Genomic DNA, 23,798 nt, shown 5'->3' with positions numbered 1-23,798 from the left:
GTTTGTCCAAAATCCACACTAAGTACTCGTATAGAAGACCTACGTAATTATGTTGGAACGATTTCTTTACTATTTAATATGATGTTTTTCTAAAGCACACATCTTACGTTTTAGACATGTACCACTTGTACGTCTGAATTTGGATTCACTTGGTGACTTATTGATGTATCATTTTTATAATGCTCAGTTGATATTATCATTTTGAAGCCAATTATTTTTAGTTTATCTTCTGGTTTTTCGTTCCCCCAATAGGCCTATAATATTGTGTTTATCTTTTGGCCTAATGCATGACAGGGCATCTTTAAATCATATTATAGTCTATTTTTTCTTTATTGTCTTTCTTTTGAGTTTTTGCGTTATGGACATTGTCAAGTTACTATACGGTGACGTGTTAGTTCATGTACGCCTATTCGTATTCGTTAGAAACCTTGGTTCACAATTCTAAAGGGGTTTTCATTTGTGAAGTGTCCTGTAGTTATCAGTGTCTGCGTAAAAGTCGAATTATTTTTTAATGTTTGTCCATTAATTAATCCAGCTGCAAATATACGCCTACAATATGCATTTTGTTCTATCGCCATTGGAATTTATCATAAAGTCAGGATATCCGTAATTTATTATTTCTTCCAGTTGTTAGTTTAAACAACAATTGGAACTATGAAGCTTTTCTTTTGCAGGTTTAATTTAGTATAACTGCTTATTAGACATATTTCACTAAGATAATAATTAATAATTATAGTAACTTTACATGTGACCTTGATAAAAGTAACGTCGTTATTGCTTAAGGATGTTCATATAGGAAAGTACTACCTCTAGTAGGCCTAATCTCCACTAATCCTATCCCTGAAAGAAAGGCATCAGTCACACATGAGCGAATTGATCAAGGGCTGAAATAAACACAAGCTATAACTTGTATTGTCTGTACGGGGAGTTGTAACTCCCTGGTCTGTATAGTTGTAAGACTAATAGTAATACTGTTGTACACAAGTTTGAATACTAACAATAATAATCCCTTTATTTATCCGAGCCATTGTATCCGTATTAGAACAACCGGGTCGGGTATAATGCCAACTCATCGTTGTTCCACTTCAGTGCGTTTCGGATGAATGAGCTTTTGAGACTGATCTGGTGCATAATAACAACAAAAACAGTGTTTACATTTTACGTTAGAGGGGCGTTAGAGTCAGTACTGTGCAGTAGATGTATGCTTGTTCGTGTTGACTTGTCTTTAGTGTAGAAGGGAAGGAAGGTGTTTTCTTCTTATTTGTAGGATGATCTTTTTCTAAGTCGTATGAATTAAGCACAATGCACATGTCTACTGAGAGTCAAGTGGGCAATTATGTTCATGGCTACTGGGGAATTCCTACATCTACAATTGATTGGTGTGAAGATGATTACGTTGTCTCGTTCTACATCGCTGAATTCTGTAAGTTATCATTATTATTACATAATTCATAACCCATACTATTTTTATTTTATATTAACAATCCTTATTCAAACTACAAATAGGACTACTCCGAGATGGCAAATCAAAATTATAGATGTTTGGACTATACCTGTATGTTTATGCCCTCTGTGACAATTAAAAGTGCGTGCACGTCCTATTTAAATCAATTTATACCAATTACCCGTACAATATTGAACTCAACTAGTATTCATAATGTATCCTTATTGTGCGAAAATATCGAACACCAGATCATCAAAATTCTGGTCCTGATGGCATTGTGTTTTAAATCAGGTTTACGAGTTCAATAGACCTTTTGTTGGAAATTGGATTGTGTTGGATTATTGATACTAATATAAAATACCAGATATTTCAACATGTATTCATGTCTGTCATCATCGCTAATAATCAAGATATGCTTCATATAAAGTTTGATAGATTAAAATACAGTAAAATCCCTTAATTGGATACTTGGGGACAAGCTTCCCCTGAATAAGAGTTGGCCGTGGTATAGGGGTTAATTTTTTTTTACAGAAACGTGTCCCCTTAATAGTGATGTCCCCTTATAGTGGTGTCCCCTGAATAGGGATGTCCGAAAGGAGAAGTTCACTGTAGTAACAACTATCACCGTAGGCGTAATTTTTTTCCTTTCGCAAGTTGAATATTTTTTTATTATCGATTTTGACAATTTTACGGAAGAGAGTAGAGAGGCAGATCCTTCTTAATTAATATAGATTCAGCAAAGACTCAACATCAATTTTCTTACTTAATGTCCATAACAACATTAATCATTTATTACACCAATAATTAACCACATCTTTTCTATTATTAACCTATACATTGATATTGGTGTTGCAAGATTTGAGACTGCGCTTATATGCCCCTTTATCTGTATATGTTTTTATTATTTGTGTGATAATCAATAAATTAGAACTTGAAATAATGAATGCACAATGCATATAATTATAATTATTGTTTGATTGCATTGTTTAATTTTAGTCAACTCGCCATATAAAATAATGTATATCATCCCAGGGCAGTAATCCTGCTAATTATTAATCTAAAAGATGCAGGTTTCGGTTATGATGTTTGCCGAAGCTAACGTATTGACAATTTGGGGAGATTTTTGTTCTAGTACCCCGAGAATTACTAATCTTCCGGTCTATCCAATTCCTGATAATAGGTAATACATAATAACATAAAACAGGGCTACTCATTGTTTTATTCAGCATTTGTAGGGGGGACAACAACAATGTACCATATATGTTTGTATTAGAAAGATGAATGAAAGCATGGACATTACAAGCTTTATAAACTTTCTTGATTCCATGTGCCCACTGTTATTATGAATGAAGAATATAGCTCTACTTTTTATGTGCAGGATAGGATATTATAATTTAAGACGAAACTATACAAGATGTTTCAGAACATTTCCATGATAGGCCTACCTTTAAAACACTTTTAAATTTATAAACATTTTTTTTATTCATAACTAAGTTTATTTGTCGTACTTAATTACTATATATTTATATATAAACATGGCATAATATTAATTCTAAACCACCCGGAAATTTAATTAATCAATTTAAACGAAGATGATGAAATCTGTGAGAATGAGAAAAAGTCACCCCAACAAAGATTCGAACCCGGACCTTCTGCTTGATATGCAGATGTCATAACCATTAAACCACTAGGGCTTTCATGATATAGTTCAAACCCGATTGGATAGTGACTCTTTAACATTCTCGGCGTGGTACTAGTCCGTCAATTGTACTTGCACGAGCACGAGAGATCAAATTTATCAGTATTTTATTTTAAGAAGCGGGATCGCCGGAGAGATATTTTCATAAACACATTAGACATAGAACATTAATTCTAAACCGCCCAGTGATATATATATTGTATATATACAAACAGTTAATAACAATATTTATTTTACCGGTAATCCGATGAATATAGCCTAATCCGGCATTGAGATAGCTTAGCAGCTATGAAATCGCATCCTTGTTTTTATTCAATACAATATAAATAGTCTTATACACAAAGTGTATTGAAATTCAATATTAATATAAAACAGCCTGCATCATATTTTTAAATTCCACTAAAAGAAAGTCCATAAAAATGCGTTGTGTTGCGTCCATTTGTATATGTGTACCAGTATAATTCTCTGTTTCATAAAATAAATAATATAATTAAAACTTATACGGTTAAGCATGATCCTCCAGAGATGGTGTATGGTGTTTAACTGCACTGAAGTCAATCATTGTCTGAAATGATACATGGAACTGCACTGTATAGTTCTATGATTTTCAATGTTTACGCCATTATAATTATGTCTACAAAAAGCGACAGCCTTAAAATTCGTTCATCCTACCACAACTGTCATGATGTATGTCATTTTACACGGTGATTTGCACAATGCCGGAATGTCCGAGTAGGAAATCATTAATAAACAAAAAATGTGTTTTCAATCGTACCATGTCCCAAGATGCCAGTATTTCCTGTTAACATTCCTCATTTTATCGGCACCAATTTGCAAACGCCATGCAAGCAATTTTACTTGATAGCAAACTCGGGATACAACCGTATCACACACAAACAAACAACTACGATTCGTCAAAACAATTGCGTTTTGAGTTTAGTTCATTTCTGGTTCACCTGTATTGTATAAACTAAGCAATTTGACAACTTCTTTATTTTCTTTAAACGATGAAAATTTCACTATGACAGCAAATTAAAAATATCTGATTTAAACAAAGAAATTCAAGAAGCAAATGCTTATAAAAAAAACCATAGTACTAAAGACTAATTTAGTTTATATAGTTTCATAGTGAAACATAAAATTGCCCGATACTCTAATGATATAGTGTACCGTTCGGTTACATAAAACGAATTTGGAAAAAAATATACCATATTCTACAGATTTATTTCAATTTTCTTCCAAAAATTGTCTTCTTTTTGTACCTTTTGTCTCTATCATTACCAAGGACTATCAATAGTCATGTCCGTAGGTTACAGACACAAGATAACATAATTATACTATACTCTACTTAAACAACGTCTTACAACACAATCAACGTCGATGTCATGTTTAATATGCATTGATTCAGAAGGGTTGACGCATGATTATCTCAATAACCTGATCTGTTTGAATTCTTAAATGAATGACATGATATATACCGCAGACATTACTATTGTCCTCTATTTCATCAAATGTGTTATGTGGTTTCAATTAGAAATAAAATTAATTGATATTACAATTTTTTATTAAAAGTTTATAAAGTATAGATTTTAAAAGAATGTGAAATTGGTAGTTACAATACAAGTCTAGGCCTTTAGTTTGTAGAAAATTAAATTTTTTAAAGATTTTATGTTTTGTGATTTTGTAATTACTACAGTAATGTAAATACATATTTTTTAAATAGGCCCTAAATAAATAAATAATAAAATGAAGCAACTAAATGTTGAACGACGTCTGTTGATACAGTTTTATTTGGAGTATATTTGTGATGGTTACCTGTTTTTATAGGGTAAAGACGTCGATTCAAACAAGTATATCACATGTTAGATCTTTGCCATGAAAACATAAGTAGACCTAAAGTACCGTATCAAATGTTCTCATCCGGTATATTATCTTAAAAACGTAGAATTTGTATATTTAGATGGAAATGTGTTCTGGACCTCAATATGATTAACTCATTAACTATTTCATATCCGATCGTAATTTCACAAAGACAAATATTGAAAGTACTCTAAAGCCATAAAACAAACGATCACTATCGCTTCTCAGCAATTATTCATGTGTACAGTGTGACTTGTGTGTGTTGCTAAAACCATCTGTGTACGTTTCTATCTCTAATTATTAGTCCAACTGTAGAGCATAATTGATTTTCAGATAGCAATTGATAAGATTGTTGATTTAACTCGGGAGAGTTGTATTTGGGATTTAAATAATTGTATATGCGTTCGTGTTTGTGGTTTACTCTTTCAAGTATTTACTTGTATAAAGGTTATGTAAAAATCTTACTGGGTGTTTCAATTATTACTAATTAATACTATTTTTAAATTTCATCATGATCGTATTTTCTTCACTACTATCTTGTATTTCCATAATAATGCTTTCTATAATATTATACTTTCAGGGAACACAGTGACAAACCTTGGTATAATCATTCCTGCTATTTTAGGTCTTATAACTACTTTTCAAGACAAATCTGAACCACGTACGATATGTGGTTACATTGCTTTGCTAGGTAAGATCAGCACATGTAGGACTAAACTTTAACAGTAAAATAGTCTAAAAACAACATGTCACAATGGCTAGTGTCAATTGGAATAATTTCTCTGAATGTGATGAGTTTCAACGAAATTGAAGTTAACGAATATAATATGAATATGACGTATCAACGATAACTATGACTATTGTCATCAGATAATTATTATGATGTCATGGCTGGTGGCAGACAATAATTAATTTAATAACAATTACAACAATGAATTATTGTTGTTTTCTAATTTTTTAGCTGTCGGTATTGGTTCATGGTGCTTTCATATGACATTGCAATTCCATATGCAGGTGAGAATACAGGATATTCAGAGAAATGGTTTATTGAAAACAAACTCACACTTATATACAGTACTGTAGTATAGCATTAATCGAATTTCACCATTTACAGGACCAGCAAATATATTGCAATAAGTTTACCCATGCATCAATATTCATAGTTTAAAAACATGCTGGCAACATTCCATAGGAATTGACAGAAATATGTTAATTTACGGATATTATGATATTTTACTACAAATACGGAAATCATACAAAATTGTAGGGTTGAACTTTGTTGTCATAACAAATAATAATGGTTAACTATTGCGCCTTATACTTATGACGGGTATTTACATGTTTGAGAATCAAAGGGCAGTGGCAGTGGACTAGTATGTCTCTAGACACATGTGCTTTATGTTTTAATGTTGACCCAAACAACGTACTGTATTTTCAGTTCGATGTAAACGTTGTTACTTGAAAAAAACACATGAAACAAACCCAAATTAACCAAGGGACATAATAACTCCAAAGAGGCAACCGAGACAAATATTTGTACTCAGTGCAACAATTGAAAATATGTAATAGGCCTATACATTGAGGTATTTATGTCAAAACAACAAAAATGTACGCAACTACAGAAGGCAAACAATTTTACAAAGTGCAATATTAAAGAAATGATTAAAAGTTAAAAATGTTAAAAGAAAAGAAAAAATTAGTTTTATTGTAAATATATGAAGATTAGGAATGTTACAAATAAAGGACGTGTAGGCCTACGATATAGCTCATTACCAAATAAACTATATTATATATAATACGTAAAATAATTAATGAGTAATATCTATAATATATTTTTTAATAGATTTTCATTTGCTTTTGGTTTGTTTTGGAAATAAAAGAAGGGAAAGAAAGATTTATATATATGTCACCATTTCCTTATTTTAGTCGAGTTGAGCGGTTAAGGCATGGGCGCTGTCGCAGGGCCATAGCTATAAAATCGGCACTCCTCGACCATTGTTCTGGTGGTAAAATAAGTCTTCTCGAATAAGAACTTAAAACTTCACAATTAACATCTGTCTCGTGTGCACTTTAAAGAACCGAGTACATCTTTCGGAAGTTGTACTGGTCCATTCTAGAGAATAACCTATGCATATTAATTAATTGCCATTATGACACCTATGTACTAGCGTATAGAGTGTATATTGATATAGGCATATCTATTGAATATAAAGTCTCTTCACCTTTTGTTCATTGGCTACAATATTATTGCTCATTAAATGTATTGGAAACCAAAAAGTCTTAAGATTTATTTATGAACAAAACGAAGTAACAACGATGCCAGCCGTGACCTGCCCGATAGATAGATGTCTATACACCACACCGGATAACCTGGGAGATGCCATAGTTGCTGCACTGCTCACTGCACATGCCAGCTCACACTCTGCTTCGAAACAAACTAAGGTTGAACGGGTTAAACGGCCATCGATATCATCAGCAGGCACCAGCGAGGAGTGCGACTACTTCCTGTCAAGGTGGAATGAGTATGCTGGAAAGGAAAGAAAGGTTCAGCTGCTGGAATGCTGCGATGATCAGCTAAGAAGGGACCTAATGCGATCAACCACATGTGTATCAACTACAAAGCCCGAAGCTGACATCCTCGCTGGAATGAGAAAGACATGCGTCAAGATCGAGATGAGATTATACGGTCGTTTGCTGCACGTGTTCGTGGACAGTCGTCTGTTTGCAAATTCACTGTAAAGTGTACGGACTGCCAGACTGATATCTATTATTCGGATGAGAGGGTGAAAGATGTTTTGATACGTGGCCTGGCAGATCAGGAAATTCAGCTTGACCTACTTGCGGAGCGCAACCAAGATATAACATTGGAAGCTGTCATTTTGTATATTGAGGCAAAAGAAGCTGGTAAGCGCTCTTCGTCTCCTCTTACAACTACAGGAGCATCGGCCAGCAGCTCATATCAACAACTGCAAAAGCAACTGGCTAAGATTGGCTCTGACCCAATTTGTACATATTGCGGTAATAAGGGACACGGTGCGAAGAGTTCACCAACGATGCGCAGGCAGGTATGCCCTGCCTATGGTAAAACCTGCTCCAAATGTGGCATTAAACATCATATTGAATCGATCTTCGTCAAGGAAAGGTGATGCTAACAGTACCACAGCGTTGTGTACAACATTTCATGCAGATATGGTCGTTGCTCGGCCTCTTGCTCTTGACCATCACATATATGATGACTTGAATGACACTTGGATTCGAATGAAACCAGGACCACATCCATTCACCAAACTTATGGTACAAGCCTTACCAGAGGACTATGAAGCACTGGGGTATAACCTCTCACAAAGTACTCCAAAAATTGAAGCCTTGGTCATGGCTGATACTGGTTGTCAAAGTTGCTTAGCTGGTACTGATATTTTACGTCGGCTGCAGATGAAAGTAACTCAGCTCCTACCAGTCTCGATGAAAATGAAAGCTGCAAATAATGGTGGAATCACGATACTTGGTGCCGCCATCCTTCGATATAGGGGTGTGGACGAACTTGGTAAGACTGTCACTACTAGACAAGTCACGTATATCACCGAAAGCTCATTAAAAATATTCCTTAGTCGTGAGGCATGTATAGCACTCGGTATAGTCTCCAAGTCCTTCCCAATGATAGGGGAAACACCTAGGTCGGTGCCGATGACGACAACCCTCTCCGCCCAGGAACTTGAGACTATCACGTGCAAGTGTCCACTCAGAAAAGCACCACCACCTATGCCAAACAAACTGCCCTGTGAGGCTACAGACGGGAATAGAAAAAGGCTTGAAAACTTTCTGTTAGAATATTATGCATCAAGCACCTTCAATGTCTGCGAATACCAACCACTGCCTCTTATGAAGGTTAAGCCTATGAAGTTGATGATTGATACCGAGGCCAAGCCTGTGGCATATCACACTCCAGTTCCTCTCCACTGGCGAGAAGCGGTTAAGGCTGGCATAGATCAAGACGTCCGACTTGGGGTTATTGAACCTGTTCCAGTTGGTGAACCAGTCACTTGGTGTCATCGTATGGTCATATGCGCTAAGAAGAATGGTAAGCCAAGACGCACAGTTGATTTACAGTCATTGAATGCACATGCTACACGAGAGACCCACCATACACAGTCACCGTTTTAACAAGCACGCTTAGTGCCTGCAAATAAAAAGAAAACTGTATTTGACGCATGGAATGGCTACCACAGCATCCCCATACTGCAGGAAGATCGACGCTTTACAACTTTCATCACTCCATGGGGAAGGTATCGCTACTGCGTCGCACCTCAAGGTTACATAGCTTCAGGTGATGGTTATACACGAAGGTACGATGAAATTGTGTCTGACATTCCGGATAAAACAAAGTGTGTCGATGATGCCATCCTATGGTCAGACAATTTGGAACAGAGCTTCTTCCAGGCAGTGAAATGGCTAGATGTTTGCGGTAAAAACGGTATAACACTGAACCCATCCAAGTTCACATTTGGACAAGATACAGTAGAATTTGCCGGATTTGAGATATCACCAACATCTGTCCGTCCATGTAAAAAATACTTGAATGCGATAATGGAATTTCCTACACCGAAGAATATATCTGACATACGATCTTGGTTTGGTTTGGTAAATCAAGTTGCCAATGCTTTTTCTGTAGCTGGCTGATCGAATGATACCGTTTCGACAACTGAGACACCATTTGAATGGAACAATAACCTACAACATAATTTTAAGAATCCAAACTCATTATAGTCAGTGAGATCGAGGAAGGTGTTAGAATATTCCACCTACATATCTTGCTACAGGTTGGTCCAAGACGGGTATCGGATTCTGGCTGCTTCAGAAGCATTACGAATGTCCATCTACCATACCATTCTGCTGCAGTACAGGTTGGAAGATCACGCTAGTTGGTAGTCGATTTACAAGCTCAGCCGAATCACGATATGCACTTGAGAAAGCACGCTATTTTGTCCTAGGCTGTAATGATCTCACTATTGCAGTTGATCATAAGCCTCTATTAAAAATATTTGGTGACAGATCGTTGGAGGACATTCCAAATGGACGTCTCCGAAACCTAAAGGAGAAGACACTCCGGTACAGATTTCGAATGATTCATATCCCCGGAGCACGTCACCGAGCTGCTGACTCAATCTCTCGACACCCATGCGGCCCTAAGAATGTTCTTACACCAGTGCTTACGGACGAGGCCAATATAACCAACCTCAACAACATGGAGACTACCTCACCAGTATTCTGCCTTCGGACCGACGATGTTGACCAGTGAGAGTGTCGATCAACAGTTACTTACCTTCAGCTCTATGGCGTTGGACGATCTACAATGTATTACGTGGGATAAAGTCAAGCTGGAGACAAATAGCGACGACAACATGGCCAATCTGCTCACTATAATTGAGTTGGGTATGCCTCACTCACGCCATGAACTGCCTGGTATGCTACGTGAATCTATATGTGTATGTGTAGTTATATGTTTACATATATATATATAAGTATATAATCTTCTTACATGGCTTCCCAACATACAAGTTTCAATTGGATTTTTGTTTCCAATTGATCGATACTTTCTTGGTTTTTTTTGCCTCTTTCATTTTGTATATAACTGAATCATCTTTTTTTTATACATTATGATTTACTGTATTATATCTCTAAAAAAAAATATTTATATATAAAATATCAGAAATGATAATGTTTTTTTTTTACTCAAATATGAATGAAAGAAATAAATGTTTATTTGAATTTGAATTTGAATTAATCGATGGTGTAATACTATAAAGACCGCATAGTTGTGCCATAGATGTCCTAAAATCGCTACATGCTGCACATCAGGGAGTTTCGTCAATGATCGCACGAACTGAAGCATCAATTTTTTGGCCCGGTATTACTAAGGATATTCAGGCTTATAGAGAGAGATGTAATGACTGCAACAGGATGACACCGTCTCAGCCTGCAGCACCACCTTATCCGCCAATGTATCCATGGTACCCATTTCAGTGCTTGTGTGCAGATTTTTTTCACCACAAGGGGAATAGCTACCTAGTCATCGTCGATAGATATTCAAACTGGCCAATAATCGAAAAAGCATCTGAAGGGGCACAAGGACTCATAGCCACGCTCCGTCGGGTGTTTATGACCTTCGGCATCTGTGATGAACTATCTTCAGGGAATACTCAGGAATTCCTGAAGTCGTGGGGCATTCATCACCGCCTATCATCAGTTGCTTTCCCGCATTCTAATTGTAGAGCAGAGGTAGGAGTGAAAACAGCCAAGCGCTTGATAACCAATAACACAGGCCCCCATGGTGAACTGGACACTAATGCATTTCAACAGGCAATTCTTCAGTACAGGAACACACCGGATCCAATAACCAAAACATCTCCCGCTATATGTGTCTTTGGACGTCCGATTAAGGATCTGATACACCAATTCTTGAAAGCAAATACTTGCCGCATCCGACATGGCAGAGCACTTTAGAAGACCGTGAAATGGCACTTCGGAATCGCCACATGCATTCTGCAAAGTACTGGACACAACACACTCGCCGTCTTCCACCCTTAATTGTGGGTGATTTGGTACGAGTCCAAAACCAAACTGGCCCACATCCAACTAAATGGGACAAGACAGGAACAGTCGTCGAAGTACGCCAATTCGACCAATATATGGTACGGGTTGATGGTTCTGGTAGGATCACGTTGCGTAACAGACGTTTCCTTCGAAAGTACATACCTGTATATCAACCGGAACTCAAACGTACCATATCTGAAGACCTTCGTTTCCTCCCTGTGAAACAGGCACCAGCACTAATAGCTCCTACGCCAGCCCATTCTCCCACAGACATAACACCACCTCAATCTATACCAGCACCGCTTGAAAACCAACCTTCTGCCACAGATAGGACAACAAAGGCATCCACTGGAACCGTACCTTTACCGGAATGCCACCCGACGGTTGCAGATAAGACACTGACCAAGCCTCCGACCGAAACCGTACCAGTCCAGCCAGTAGTTGTTCCACGTCGTTCGGATCGCAAAAGACGACCTCCTTTGCGCTATGGGTTTGAGGACAATTAACTATTAAATTAGTCTTTGATGACCTAAAGACTGGGGGAGGTAGAGAATAACCTATGCATATTAATTAATTGCCATTATGACACCTATGTACTAGCGTATGGAGTGTATATTGATATAGGCATATCTATTGAATTTAAAGTCTTTTCACCTTTTGTTTATTGGCTACAATAGTATTGCTCAATAAATGTATTGGTAACCAAATAGTCTTGAGATTTATTTACATTCAGTCCTAAACAGACGAACGAGCGCCGCTTGTTGGCAGCACTCGACACGAAGGGACCCTGAGGGGAGTAGAAAGTTGTGGTATGTGTCGTCCACCCCTGTGCACAATTCAGCCCAGTAGTCAGGTTATTCTCCCATTTACATATACATTCAAATTTTAAGAGTTTTACATTTTGATATGCATGTAATATGTATTGTTCAATTGATTTCAGCTCCTGGATGAGTTACCTATGCTATGGGGTTGTTGTATATTTTTATATTGTCTGTAAGTATTTAGTACGTTTTTTAGTTTAAGTCTACAATTCATTCAAAATTGATAATTCTTAGAAATTCAAACAATAACAGTACAAAAGATGAAGCAAATACTTTTGATAAACCAAGGTTTCAATTCACTTTAAGCAAAGGAAATAATGATAAATATTGAATAACAATAAACAACAACTTGAGGGCAGTTAGAGAGTGTAACCTACTACAATAATACATGTTTGGATGATGGATCATAGATCATTTTCACAAATTTTGTGAGATTTTATAAAACTGTGGCCTCATGGTTAAAAAAACACCAAACCCACAAACATACATGGGTGAACAAAAACCTAAGGCGGGGTATAATGAAGAAACTAATTTTATCTTTCAGGTTTGCATGTAGTTCTTCTCCGAAAAGCTATAACATCATGTTAGGAGTTTCGCTGCTACTATGTGCTGTTACTGTCACCATTGTCTATGTTGTTTTTTTGATTCCATCAATATTTCAGGTACGGTTCTAACTATCTCTTCACTGTTTTCTATAATTGTATCAATATCATAGTGAGGCCAGATGGTTTCTTGTTTTGAAAGCCACATGCCGACGGCGGCGGCCGCCGCGCGTATTTACGTTTGAAAGAACCCATCCAGCAGCAGCGTTGTAATGCCTTTAATTGTCTCTACTTGGATCCATCTTCTACTTTTATATTATATATTTCTATGTTTTGTAAAGTTTATCATGTCTATTGCCGAAATGATTAAAATAAATAAAAACAAAAATAAAGCTTACCCGCTATTTATAAGATTTACTATCGTGTGCTTTATAGTCTTATGAAATGTAGGGCGAACTGTCGTAATTGGTAGTCCCGACAGAATTGAACCTGAACTTAGGTTAGGATTGAATCCGAACCTTGGTCAGGATTGAACCTGAACCTAAAGATCGAAAGGCAATCACCACGCCACTATTATCCCGTTTCCAGTTGTTGTTGTTGTGCAGTTTTATGTGTAGTGTGCCGCCGTCTATCGTCTGGATATACAAGATCCAATAGGCCTAGGCATACGAGATCCAAAACAAAGTGATATATGTCAACAGTGTAGGCCTACTTTAGTGTACAATACCGTAAGGCCTTACCCAATAGCAAAAAAGAGTCTCAATATTTTGGGTAAATTTCAATATGCGGTTCTACAAAAACGTCATACTAAATTTTCGTTATTTTACCTTTCAAACTTCAATTTAAAATTGATTACTGTATTATGATACGTTTTTTTTTCTTGTTTAGATATCGTTTGGTATACTTGGAATAACCATGATTGCATTGTCAATTAATTTCATTAGGTAGGTATTTTTAACAGTTTCGTACTGTAAAATTTAAACCAATAGCTAAACATCGGTTGTCGTGTATTTTTAAGGCATACGAGTCTTCCAAAAGATGTATCCATTCTGAATAGAATTTTATAGAAATCGAATTGTGTACCTTCATCACATTATTATTGGTCTCCATCAGACTGGACAGACTGATTTTGTGTTGCTTACATTTTTTCTCTTGTAAATTTCTTCTTGTTATCCCAATAATCCCCTCAAAAGGCAAAAGCAAACTTTCTCTAGAATTCATAAAATATGATGTGTTGGTTCAATTCGAAAAACAACAAAAAGACCAAATAATTATATTGATTTTATATTGGTATTAATACAAAAATAGATATCATAAAAGTATGGTACTTTCTCTGGTTTCACAATTTTTATTGGTGAAATTTGGGTGCTAAATGGTAAAGTTTTCTCAATGTCTTGAGTCCAGGTCAATTATTGTTTATTTTAGTGGTATATTTGTTTTTCCCCCCAGCAAAACCTCTTTTAAATCTGTCCTTTAAAATATGAAAAATAAAGATTAATAAGATCAGACGTTGAATAGGCCTTTTTTTTTAATCAAGTTAATCAAAATGGCATGGCAACAAATTGTTTAATTATTGCAGGGGGACAATATATTTAAGGTGTCCCTTAATAGGGGTTTCACTGTATGTTTCAATGCAGACACTTGATTTGCTTTAATTTATTCAATTTCAGCATGAAATTAAACTAAATGCCAAGGATATATATTTAGACAAATTTAAATTTTAGTTTAAAAAGGAAACAAATAAAATTAATAAATTAAACTTAGTGAAATTTGTACAATGAAAGAAAATGAGAATTTAATATAATTTGTTTTTATATTTGATGTGTGTTTTGTTTCAAGGACAACTGATTGTTCAGGGAAATTCTTCTATTGTGCAATCACGTGCTACACATTGGGAACTGCTTGTTGGTGTTTGGATTATTCAATTTGTCCATCATTACAGTGAGTACATTGAAGTGTTCATTTTGTTCTGTATCTGTTTTTTTATCAAACATTTTGCTATATTCAATCATTCAACGCGTAGTATGTATGACGGAGGAATAAATAAACCTGCACATTATTTTTAAAAACTATTTTCATTGTCAGGATCCCAATGGAGATACGTTTCTTTGATCTAATCCTTGCTATCAGAGTTTTACTTCAATCTTTTATTTTGCAATTGTTTTCGATTTTTATAGGTACTTTAGAACAATTTTACCAGTTATATTGCGACCACTTCTTCAACTTCACGGATGGTGGCATATCTGTGCTGGCTTAGGAATTACATTTCATATTTTGTTTGTGTGAGTTTTGTATTCATTCTGATTATTTAAACAGACATTGAGAAGTGTATATTCATAGAGAAGGTATTTGTGTTCTTTAAGAGCAAACGCTAAACTGCCCGAGTCATACCACAATAATAATAATAATAATAATGTTAATGATAACGATAATGATAATAATGATGATGCTAAACTAAAATTGATTCCACGTGTTTTAAGGAATGAAATAATAAGTACTGTCTATACTAACTGTGGTTTATGTGTGTCTCTCGGTAATAATGAACCGCAATTATACACTTTGTATACAAACAATTAAGCAAATGTGAAACTTTTTAAATAATTCTTAAGCATTTTAAATTGCATGTTGTACTTAATTTATGGCTTTTATTTGTTTTCAGTTACGATATACGTTGTCATTTTCTACAAAAAAAACGCAAAATTAAGGTAAATATAAATCAAGAGTCAAATTTATGACTACCGCCTTCAGTGACAACACCATTTAAAACAATGTCGACCTACCATGCAGTTGTAATTAATTTCGTCAACATTGTAATATTACCCATCCATTAACTTCCTTTACCGCTGTGTTAGCTACAATTGCCTATTTTGATATCATGTGTCGTTGTTTTAAATATATAATAATATTTTATGGAATTTTATAAATTGATATTGTTATCCGTTTTTAGTACCTTAATCAATACTCATTTCGACCATTTCAATAATCAATATCGTAGTTTACAATTAGATTATGTCCAATCCAATCAAATATTTTCCCAATAACTTGTTTCTGTATATTTTAAATGAATGGTTTTTATAATTATTTTATATTAAACATCATGTCTTTTATTGTTGTTAACCTTTACAACGTCAGAGCATGGACCTTAATTTATAGGTCCATGGTCAGAGTAAACTTGGCATTGCCATTCATTATCTTATTCATATGGCACAGTGGCAAATCGATCATTCCCTACAAAATGGTTTGTATTGGCGCGCCCTCAGTATTCTAACGATAAAGTTAACTTCATTCATATTCTTTATTATTAATATCGATGTCATGTTATAATATACTGTATTATATAACACATAAATAAATTCTTGCCATTTGATTGGACAAACAAAATGGCGTGCAATAGTATACAAATAATGAATGTTTTTGAATGAATGAATGAATATTTCACAGTACAGAGCCATATTATAGGGTAATTTGTATACTAGATTTTTTTTCATCCGCAAAACTTTTTTTTTTTTTCGTTTTCGGGAAAATATTTGTTTTATACTATTTCACCACCTAATTTGTATTTTCGCCGCGATTTGAATGTAATGACTGGTTTTTCGCGATGAAAGTAGGCTATATTTCTGGAGAGATATATGTACTAATTTAGATCAAAAAGGCATTTAAATTAGCTTTAGATAGTTTGAAGGATCTTGATTAATTAATGGGAACATCCCTACAAGACGTGGAATCGTTGGAAAAAACATAATTAGCCCTAAAGTAGGTGTGTTTATAAAATCCATATAAATATAAAATTTAATATAATATTATTAAAAACCAAATGTTACTGTTTTAATCAATGTAAGCCTTGGCTAGGGTACCTTTTATTTGTTTCAAATAGCAGAAATCTATAGATGTTATATAAAACAAATAATGAATGTACCATTACACTCATAAACATTCATTTGTATACTGATCCATCTGCACTAACAATTAACAATGGACACCAGCTTACATCGTATTATATCTATAACACCAGTGTGCATCACATAGCATTTTTTATAAATTGTTCGCGCATAAAGAAAAGAACCAGCGTCATCACATATCTATAGTCACAAAACTATTATTTCAAAAACATTTGAATATATACATACTTTATTTACAGCTGAGAGAGCAGTTTTACTTAATTTCTTAGGAATCGTATGTTTATGCCTAATAATAATAACTCCAAAGATACTATTATTATACCATTTACGATATACTGTAATTTAGGATATTTCAATGTATATTTATCAAGATGATTAAAACTTATTTAATGTTAAAATTATTTATTATTTATAACTGACTTCCTTTGTTTATTTTTATTTTAGCGATTTATGGGAGTTGTGCCTTACATTCGTGTAGAAAATACAAGACAAGAAAAAGCATGAATACATGACTTAGATGGTTATAATAAACTGACTTGATTGTATAGAATTATTCATGATAGGCCTATTAGGCTTTGTTTATGTCAAACACTGCTTGTAAAGTCAATCCGAAATTCACTGAATCGTATCTTTCACACGTCACCATAGAGGGCCTTGTCTATACAAAAAAGACCAGTACTACGAGCTGCTACGTATTTCCATTGTCTTTCTGTTAATATTTCTTGACCTGCCAATCTAGATAAATTGTATAAAAGGTGCTATATAATAATAATAATAACAAAATTAACAGGTATATACAATATGCATGAATTGTTTATTACAAAAACAAAAAATAACCTTAAGCTTAATGAAGTATTAACATTTGAAGACAAAATGCCAAACTTGGTGCTGACTGAATTCATTTGTACACTGTTTTTAGGCTTCCAGTGTTTGCTTCTATTAACACAGTTGTTGGGTTTCGTAACGAGAAGGATCGGTCTATTTAATATTGACGTAGCATACCTTGTCCTCATTAGATATAAACGTTGGTCACCTTAGTTATTTAAGTAGCCTTTTTATAATGTATTTGTATATTAACTAATTGTTTAATTTTGTCATTTGTTAAATTTCAAATGCTACATTTCAGTTGTGTGGGCCATTTTGTAATATCTTGAATAAAAACCATACAGATAATGTATAATACATAATAATAATATTAATTTATCTTAGTTAATAGTAATTTATTTACTTTAGATGCAATGTTGCAACTATTTAGATAATTGTGTTATCCTAATTAGTGTTAATATAAATAAACGTACAAACAATGGTAGCCTAATAATGTGTTAAAGTTAATTGTAAATAACAATATAATCGAAAGAAAGAAAGACAAAAACAAAAGAAACAAAGAAGGAGAGAAAGAAAGAAACGTATGTATTACCAGGGAGTTGTTAAACTATTATTCAGTTTATAACATCGTTAATTCGATAATTAATTATTCAATGACCTTTAATTTGTGAATGTATGAGTACATAAGGACAACAAGTTGAAAACGTATGTGCACTTTGTAAAGATGAGTTGGTTGTCAACATTCGTAGCAACTGTACTATTATTTCATGGGTTATCCTATGTTGTAGGCACAGCAGAAGGTAAGATTATTATATTTGTAGTTTATTTACTCATCAACTTTTAAAACAACACATTGAGTTTGAGTGTGCCAAGAGCGGCAAAAGAGGCCAGAGGACCACTGTCGCCATATGTCGTGTCACACAAAAGAGGCCAGAGGACCACTGTCGCCATATGTCGTGTCACACAAACACGCAAGGAGGCCAGAGGACCACTGTCGCCATATGTCGTGTCACACAAACACGCAAGGAGGCCAGAGGACCACTGTCGCCATATGTCGTGTCACACAAACACGCAAGGAGGCCAGAGGACCACTGTCGCCATATGTCGTGTCACACAAACACGCAAGGAGGCCAGAGGACCACTGTCGCCATATGTCGTGTCACACAAACACGCAAGGCATACAAACAAAAACAAGATATAAATATAAAATTATCAATATGAATTAGGCATAATATATATTAAATGGCCCAAATGATGTGTTTTTTAAATCTACCAACTTTTACATACAAAAATCAGTTTTGGATACAAGATGTTTGAAAGTTCAAACATCCAAATACCTACAATTGTAAGTATAACATTTTGTGACAAAAATAATTTTGGATTGATTCAGTAGTCATTAGAATCAGTTTAATTCATTCGATCAGAATATGACTGATCCAGAATCAACCCTTGCCCTTCTTTGAATTTAGTATAATTATTAACATTACATTGACGACAGGGATACGAAACATGGGAGCAATATTGAATATGGTGAAAACATTTATAAAAATTAAGTAAAACAAAATGTAGAACAACTGGCAATTGACCGTATAAATCTTTAAAATCGTATTACATTACAATACATCAATTAATCTACAGTAGCTTTACATCGACCAAGCTACCATAATAACAAATAATAGTTAACGCAAAGTGTAACAGTAGACTAATATTAATAGGTTTTATAAATGATGTCACTCTGTAAATAATACTGAACAAGTTCGAAATAAAATCAGCACAGCAGGCTTGCCTCACTTTCTCGGTGTTTGTTTTAATACTTTAGATGTTCCAATATTTGGATTTAAATGTAGATTATTCCAGTGTAAACTTATACCATTATGATTTTACTAGTATGCAATGAAGAAAATTGCGAAAATTATGGAGTGTGCACGAAAGACAGAAGTGGTAACTATTATTGCAAATGTACATCCGAGTATTCTGGTACCAATTGCCACCTGTTGAAAAGTAAGATATAGGCCTATTTTAACTTTTAGAGGCGATTACAAAAAATCCGAATATCTGTTTCAATTAGGTCAATTTAACAACTTGGTTTAATGTAAAAATGTATCAGGCAAATATAGCGACGCATGTAGAGTAGGCCTAATTCATATTAAAGCGCGTTTTTTCCTAGGCTAAGTAGTCAAATAGAAAGAAATAATATCTACTAACCTTTTATACTAGCATGCGAACCCGGAGATTGTGAAAATGGTGGAGTGTGTAAGCAAGACACAAGTGAAATACCACTATCATATTATTGCGAATGTACCAACGGCTTTTATTATTATTATACTGGTACCAAATGTCAAAGTAGACGTAAGATAATTTCTAAGATATTATTTTCCCTTTTTTCACTTTTCTCAGTTAAACAAAATATATTAATTTGCGACAATAACATATAAGTGGGGTTCCTTAGCTCTAAATAAATTGATACTTGGTTAGAAGCATGATATTTGGTATAGCAACTATTGAGCGAACCTTTAAAATGGGAAAAAAATATATAATATTTACTGTGTTGATTACCACAGTAATTATGTAAAAAGGGAAATCATTCCTTTTCATTATTATTTTATTTTAAGGATTGCTTACCTTAAGTGATGCTTACCTTAAGTGAAATAAGGAGGCAAAGAGTATTACTCGTATAGGCTGCCTCCTCTCATATGTGTTTATGTGTGAGTCATATGTTCGTTTAAAGTGTTGCTTGAAACAATGTGATAAGGTAATGAATTGCATGTGTCTATGATACTTAAATCAAAAAAAGCTCTACTAAAGATATTAAACCGAGATTTACAAAGGATGAACTTTTAAAAATTGCCACCATTTCAATACGAGGCAAAAAATGGGCCTAGAGTGATCAAAAGGGATTAATTAGGATATCTGGCTTTCTTGACAGCCTCTAACATTCCATTCTCCTAGCTCATATTTTCAAATTTTGTGCCTAGACTAATAGTGGATGACACTAGTATACCTTTTCACTAAAAGAAACATACCATTACTGGAGGGCTGGTCTATCTTCCCAGTATAATTTTGAATTAAGATACAAACATTTAATTTAAAAAAAGAATGATTTCCCTCTTATTTCTTCAATACACTAATACTAAATGTCAACGCGGTGAAATGTCATATACCTACCTACCTTGTCTATCTTGTCATCTGCCAATTGGCAGGTCCATGACAGTCATTTTCTTCCACTCTTCTCTATTTAATGCTTTGTCCTTTAGTTGGTAATATATGTTTCCATTTTTAAGTCTATCCAGTAGCATTTTTCTCTTCCTTCCTCTACCTGCTTTTCCATCGTATCTACCCGCCATCACTATTTTCAATAACCCTCCATTTCTAATACTGTGACCAATCCATTTCTTCTGCTGTTCATTAATGCGTTTCATTAGATGTCTTTCTTCTCTTATTTCATTCAAAATTTCATCATTCCTTCTGTGCTCTGTGTATTGAATTTTTAGCATTTTTCTCCAACACCACATTTCAAATGCATCTATTCTATTTATTTCCTCTTTTTTTTAATGTCCATGTTTCGCTTCCATATAATGCAACACTCCATACTAATGCTTTAACCATTTCTTTTCGTGTTTCAATACTTGCTTTACTTGTTAAGAATTTCCTGTTTGTTAGAAATTTCCCCTTTGCCATTCCTATTCTCCTTAGAATCTCACTCTTACATCTGCCATCTGTTGTTATTTTTGTTCCCAGGTAGCAAAAGGAATCAACTTGTTCAATAATTTCCCCATCAACATATATTTCCATTTGTACATTTGCTCTTTTTGTAATGCACATTACTTTAGTTTTTCTGGTGTTTATCTTCATTCCATATTCTTTCCCTGCTTCATTAATTTTCGTTAATATTCTTTGGAAACCGAAATTAGAGTTATCCATCACAGCCTTATCATCAGCAAACCGTACAGTTGAGATTCTGTGACCACCAACTTTTACTCCATCACTACAGTCTGTAAGTGCTTCTGAAAGTAGAAATTCTTCATAAATGTTGTAGAAGTTAGTTGACAATATTCCTCCTTGTCTGACACCTCTACCTATCTGTGCTGGTTCAGATAACTGCCCGTCTATTATAATTGATGCAGATTGATTGATATACAGCTCCCATATTAACCGTCTGTCCCGATAGTCAACACCAATTCTATACAAGATGTCCATCAATTTGATCCAATTAATCCTGTCGAATGCTTTTTCATAATCCACAAAGCATATATACAATTCGTTACCATATTCTAGGGATTTTTCTCCCATCACTCTCAGCACAGCAATCGCATCTCTGGTGCTTCTTCATTTTACAAAACCAAATTGATCCTTTCCAATATAGTCTGCAAGTTTTGATGCCAATCTGTCATTTAATGCCTTAAGTGTTATCTTAGATTATGCGGTATGAGACTTATCGTTCGGTGTTCATCACATCGTTGGGTGTTTACTTTCTTCTCCAAGGGTATTACTACAGATTTAGTGAAATCCGCTGGCCATTTTCCTTGTGTGTAGATTTTGTTAGAAAGTTTGGTAAGTTCCAAGGTTGCTACTTCTCCTAGTTGTTTTAACATCTCTGCAGGTATCCCATCTATGCCTTCAGCTTTTCTTTCATGTTGTCTTTTAATTCCTTTTGTAATTTCATCTTTCAGAAATATTGGTCCCAGACTTTCCTCATTTACATTTTGTTCATCTTCGAGCGGACACACTATTGGCTTTAAGATCTGCACCATATAACTCTTCCAGATATTCTTTCCATCTTTGTCTTATTTCATTATTATCAGTTAGTAATTTATCTTCTTTATTTATTTTAATACTGCTTGTGTACCCTTACGTATTTTATTGTTAATTCCTGATAGTTCCTGTATTACTTTATATGATATGTCACTCCGTCCAGCCTTCTGTAGATTATCTATTTCTATACATTTATTACTAATCCACTCTTCTTTTGCCTTATCTGTTGTTGTTCTTAGTTGATAATTTAGTCTTCTGTATTCCTTTCTTCCTTCTTCTGTATTTATAATTTTCCATTTCCTCCTTTGTTCCATTTGTGTTATCATCTCATCTGTGATCCATGGTTTTTTGGTCTTTTCCCCCTTCTATTTTTGACATGTTTGTTTGCACTGTCTATAATCACTTTCTTTATCTGTAATCCATCTTTTTTCAACATCCGCATCTTCTTTATTAACTATATCTATATCTATTTGATCTCTAAATAGTTCCTGTACATTGTTGCTATTTTGTAGGGCTAAGATTCCATCTATTCCTTGCTTTCCCAATTTTTATTTTCTTGAATTTTATATCCTTCATCATTGCAACAAGATTATGGTCTGAACCAATATCAGCTCCCGGAAAAGAATGACAATTCTTAACAGCATTTCTATATCTTTCCCTAACCAATATGGAATCAAGTTGGTATCTTCCTGTTACTCCTGGTGCCATCCATGTGTATCTTCGTCGTAAAGGTTGCTTGAAGAGAGTGTTACAAATTACAAAATTGTGGTTATTTCCAAATGTCATATACAGTACTGTAAATAGGTCCAGATATATTATTGTTAAATAATTCCTATAGTATTGAGTAGTAATTCTGCATCATTTACCATTATTTCCGTGTTTATAGAATGTACGGTTCATGAGTTCTGAGAAATCTGAGGTCAAATGTCAAATTTTAAATGACCTTAAGATACCAAGTTTTATGCTTCTAACCAAATTTGAAGTATTTTGGGTCTAAGGAGCCGCACTATATGCGTAAATATTACATTTTAATTAGTTTATCAAATTGTTTTCGTAATTAATAGTTCTTTAATTAATCATTTTAAACTGGAACTATTGTAAATATTATTTTTTCAGATAGGCATATCGGTTTCCGCACCGGGTTCTTTTCTCGAAATGGATAGCGACGTGGTACCACTTTGAACATAAACTTTATAATCGTCAAAAATATTGATTGCAATTTTGTTTACAATCTGAACATTTCTATTTTTAAGTAATATCGATAATCACTTCATACATGTTGCTATATAGATATAATTTACGTATAGGCCTACAAACAATGTATAATGATGGTTAATATAATATCTTCGAACATTGCAATAAAGT

At 34.3% G+C, this 23,798-nt stretch overlaps 2 protein-coding genes across 4 annotated transcripts; one reads left to right on the top strand and one right to left on the bottom strand.

The window, feature by feature from the left end:
• Positions 1–1,003: 1,003 nt before the first annotated feature.
• On the top strand, positions 1,004–23,795 carry LOC140048834 (alkaline ceramidase 3-like). 3 transcript variants are annotated; one of them, XR_011845157.1, is made up of 13 exons: positions 1,004–1,423; positions 5,584–5,694; positions 5,965–6,017; positions 12,535–12,587; positions 12,960–13,077; positions 13,846–13,901; positions 14,797–14,898; positions 15,135–15,239; positions 15,617–15,662; positions 17,301–18,481; positions 19,569–19,682; positions 19,899–20,030; positions 23,554–23,795. XR_011845157.1 is itself a non-coding variant. In XM_072093632.1 (10 exons), exons 1-10 carry the CDS (start codon positions 1,303–1,305, stop codon positions 17,358–17,360), a joined length of 825 nt encoding a protein of 274 aa, XP_071949733.1. In that variant the 5' UTR covers positions 1,004–1,302; the 3' UTR covers positions 17,361–18,664. The 3 variants fall into 3 exon arrangements, 1 of the variants encoding a protein (XP_071949733.1); XR_011845156.1 differs by having other exon boundaries at positions 23,550–23,795; XM_072093632.1 differs by lacking the exons at positions 19,569–19,682; positions 19,899–20,030; positions 23,554–23,795 and having other exon boundaries at positions 17,301–18,664.
• Positions 22,088–22,432, bottom strand: LOC140049777 (uncharacterized). Its single transcript, XM_072094725.1, has one exon. The coding sequence runs from the start codon at positions 22,430–22,432 to the stop codon at positions 22,088–22,090; it is 345 nt and encodes a 114-aa protein (XP_071950826.1).
• Positions 23,796–23,798: the final 3 nt, after the last annotated feature.

The sequence above is a fragment of the Antedon mediterranea genome, chromosome 5 (assembly GCF_964355755.1).
Source record: "Antedon mediterranea chromosome 5, ecAntMedi1.1, whole genome shotgun sequence".
NCBI lineage: Eukaryota > Metazoa > Echinodermata > Crinoidea > Comatulida > Antedonidae > Antedon > Antedon mediterranea.
Note: the sequence above shows the minus strand (reverse complement) of the source record. Positions and strands in the feature narration are given on the sequence as shown.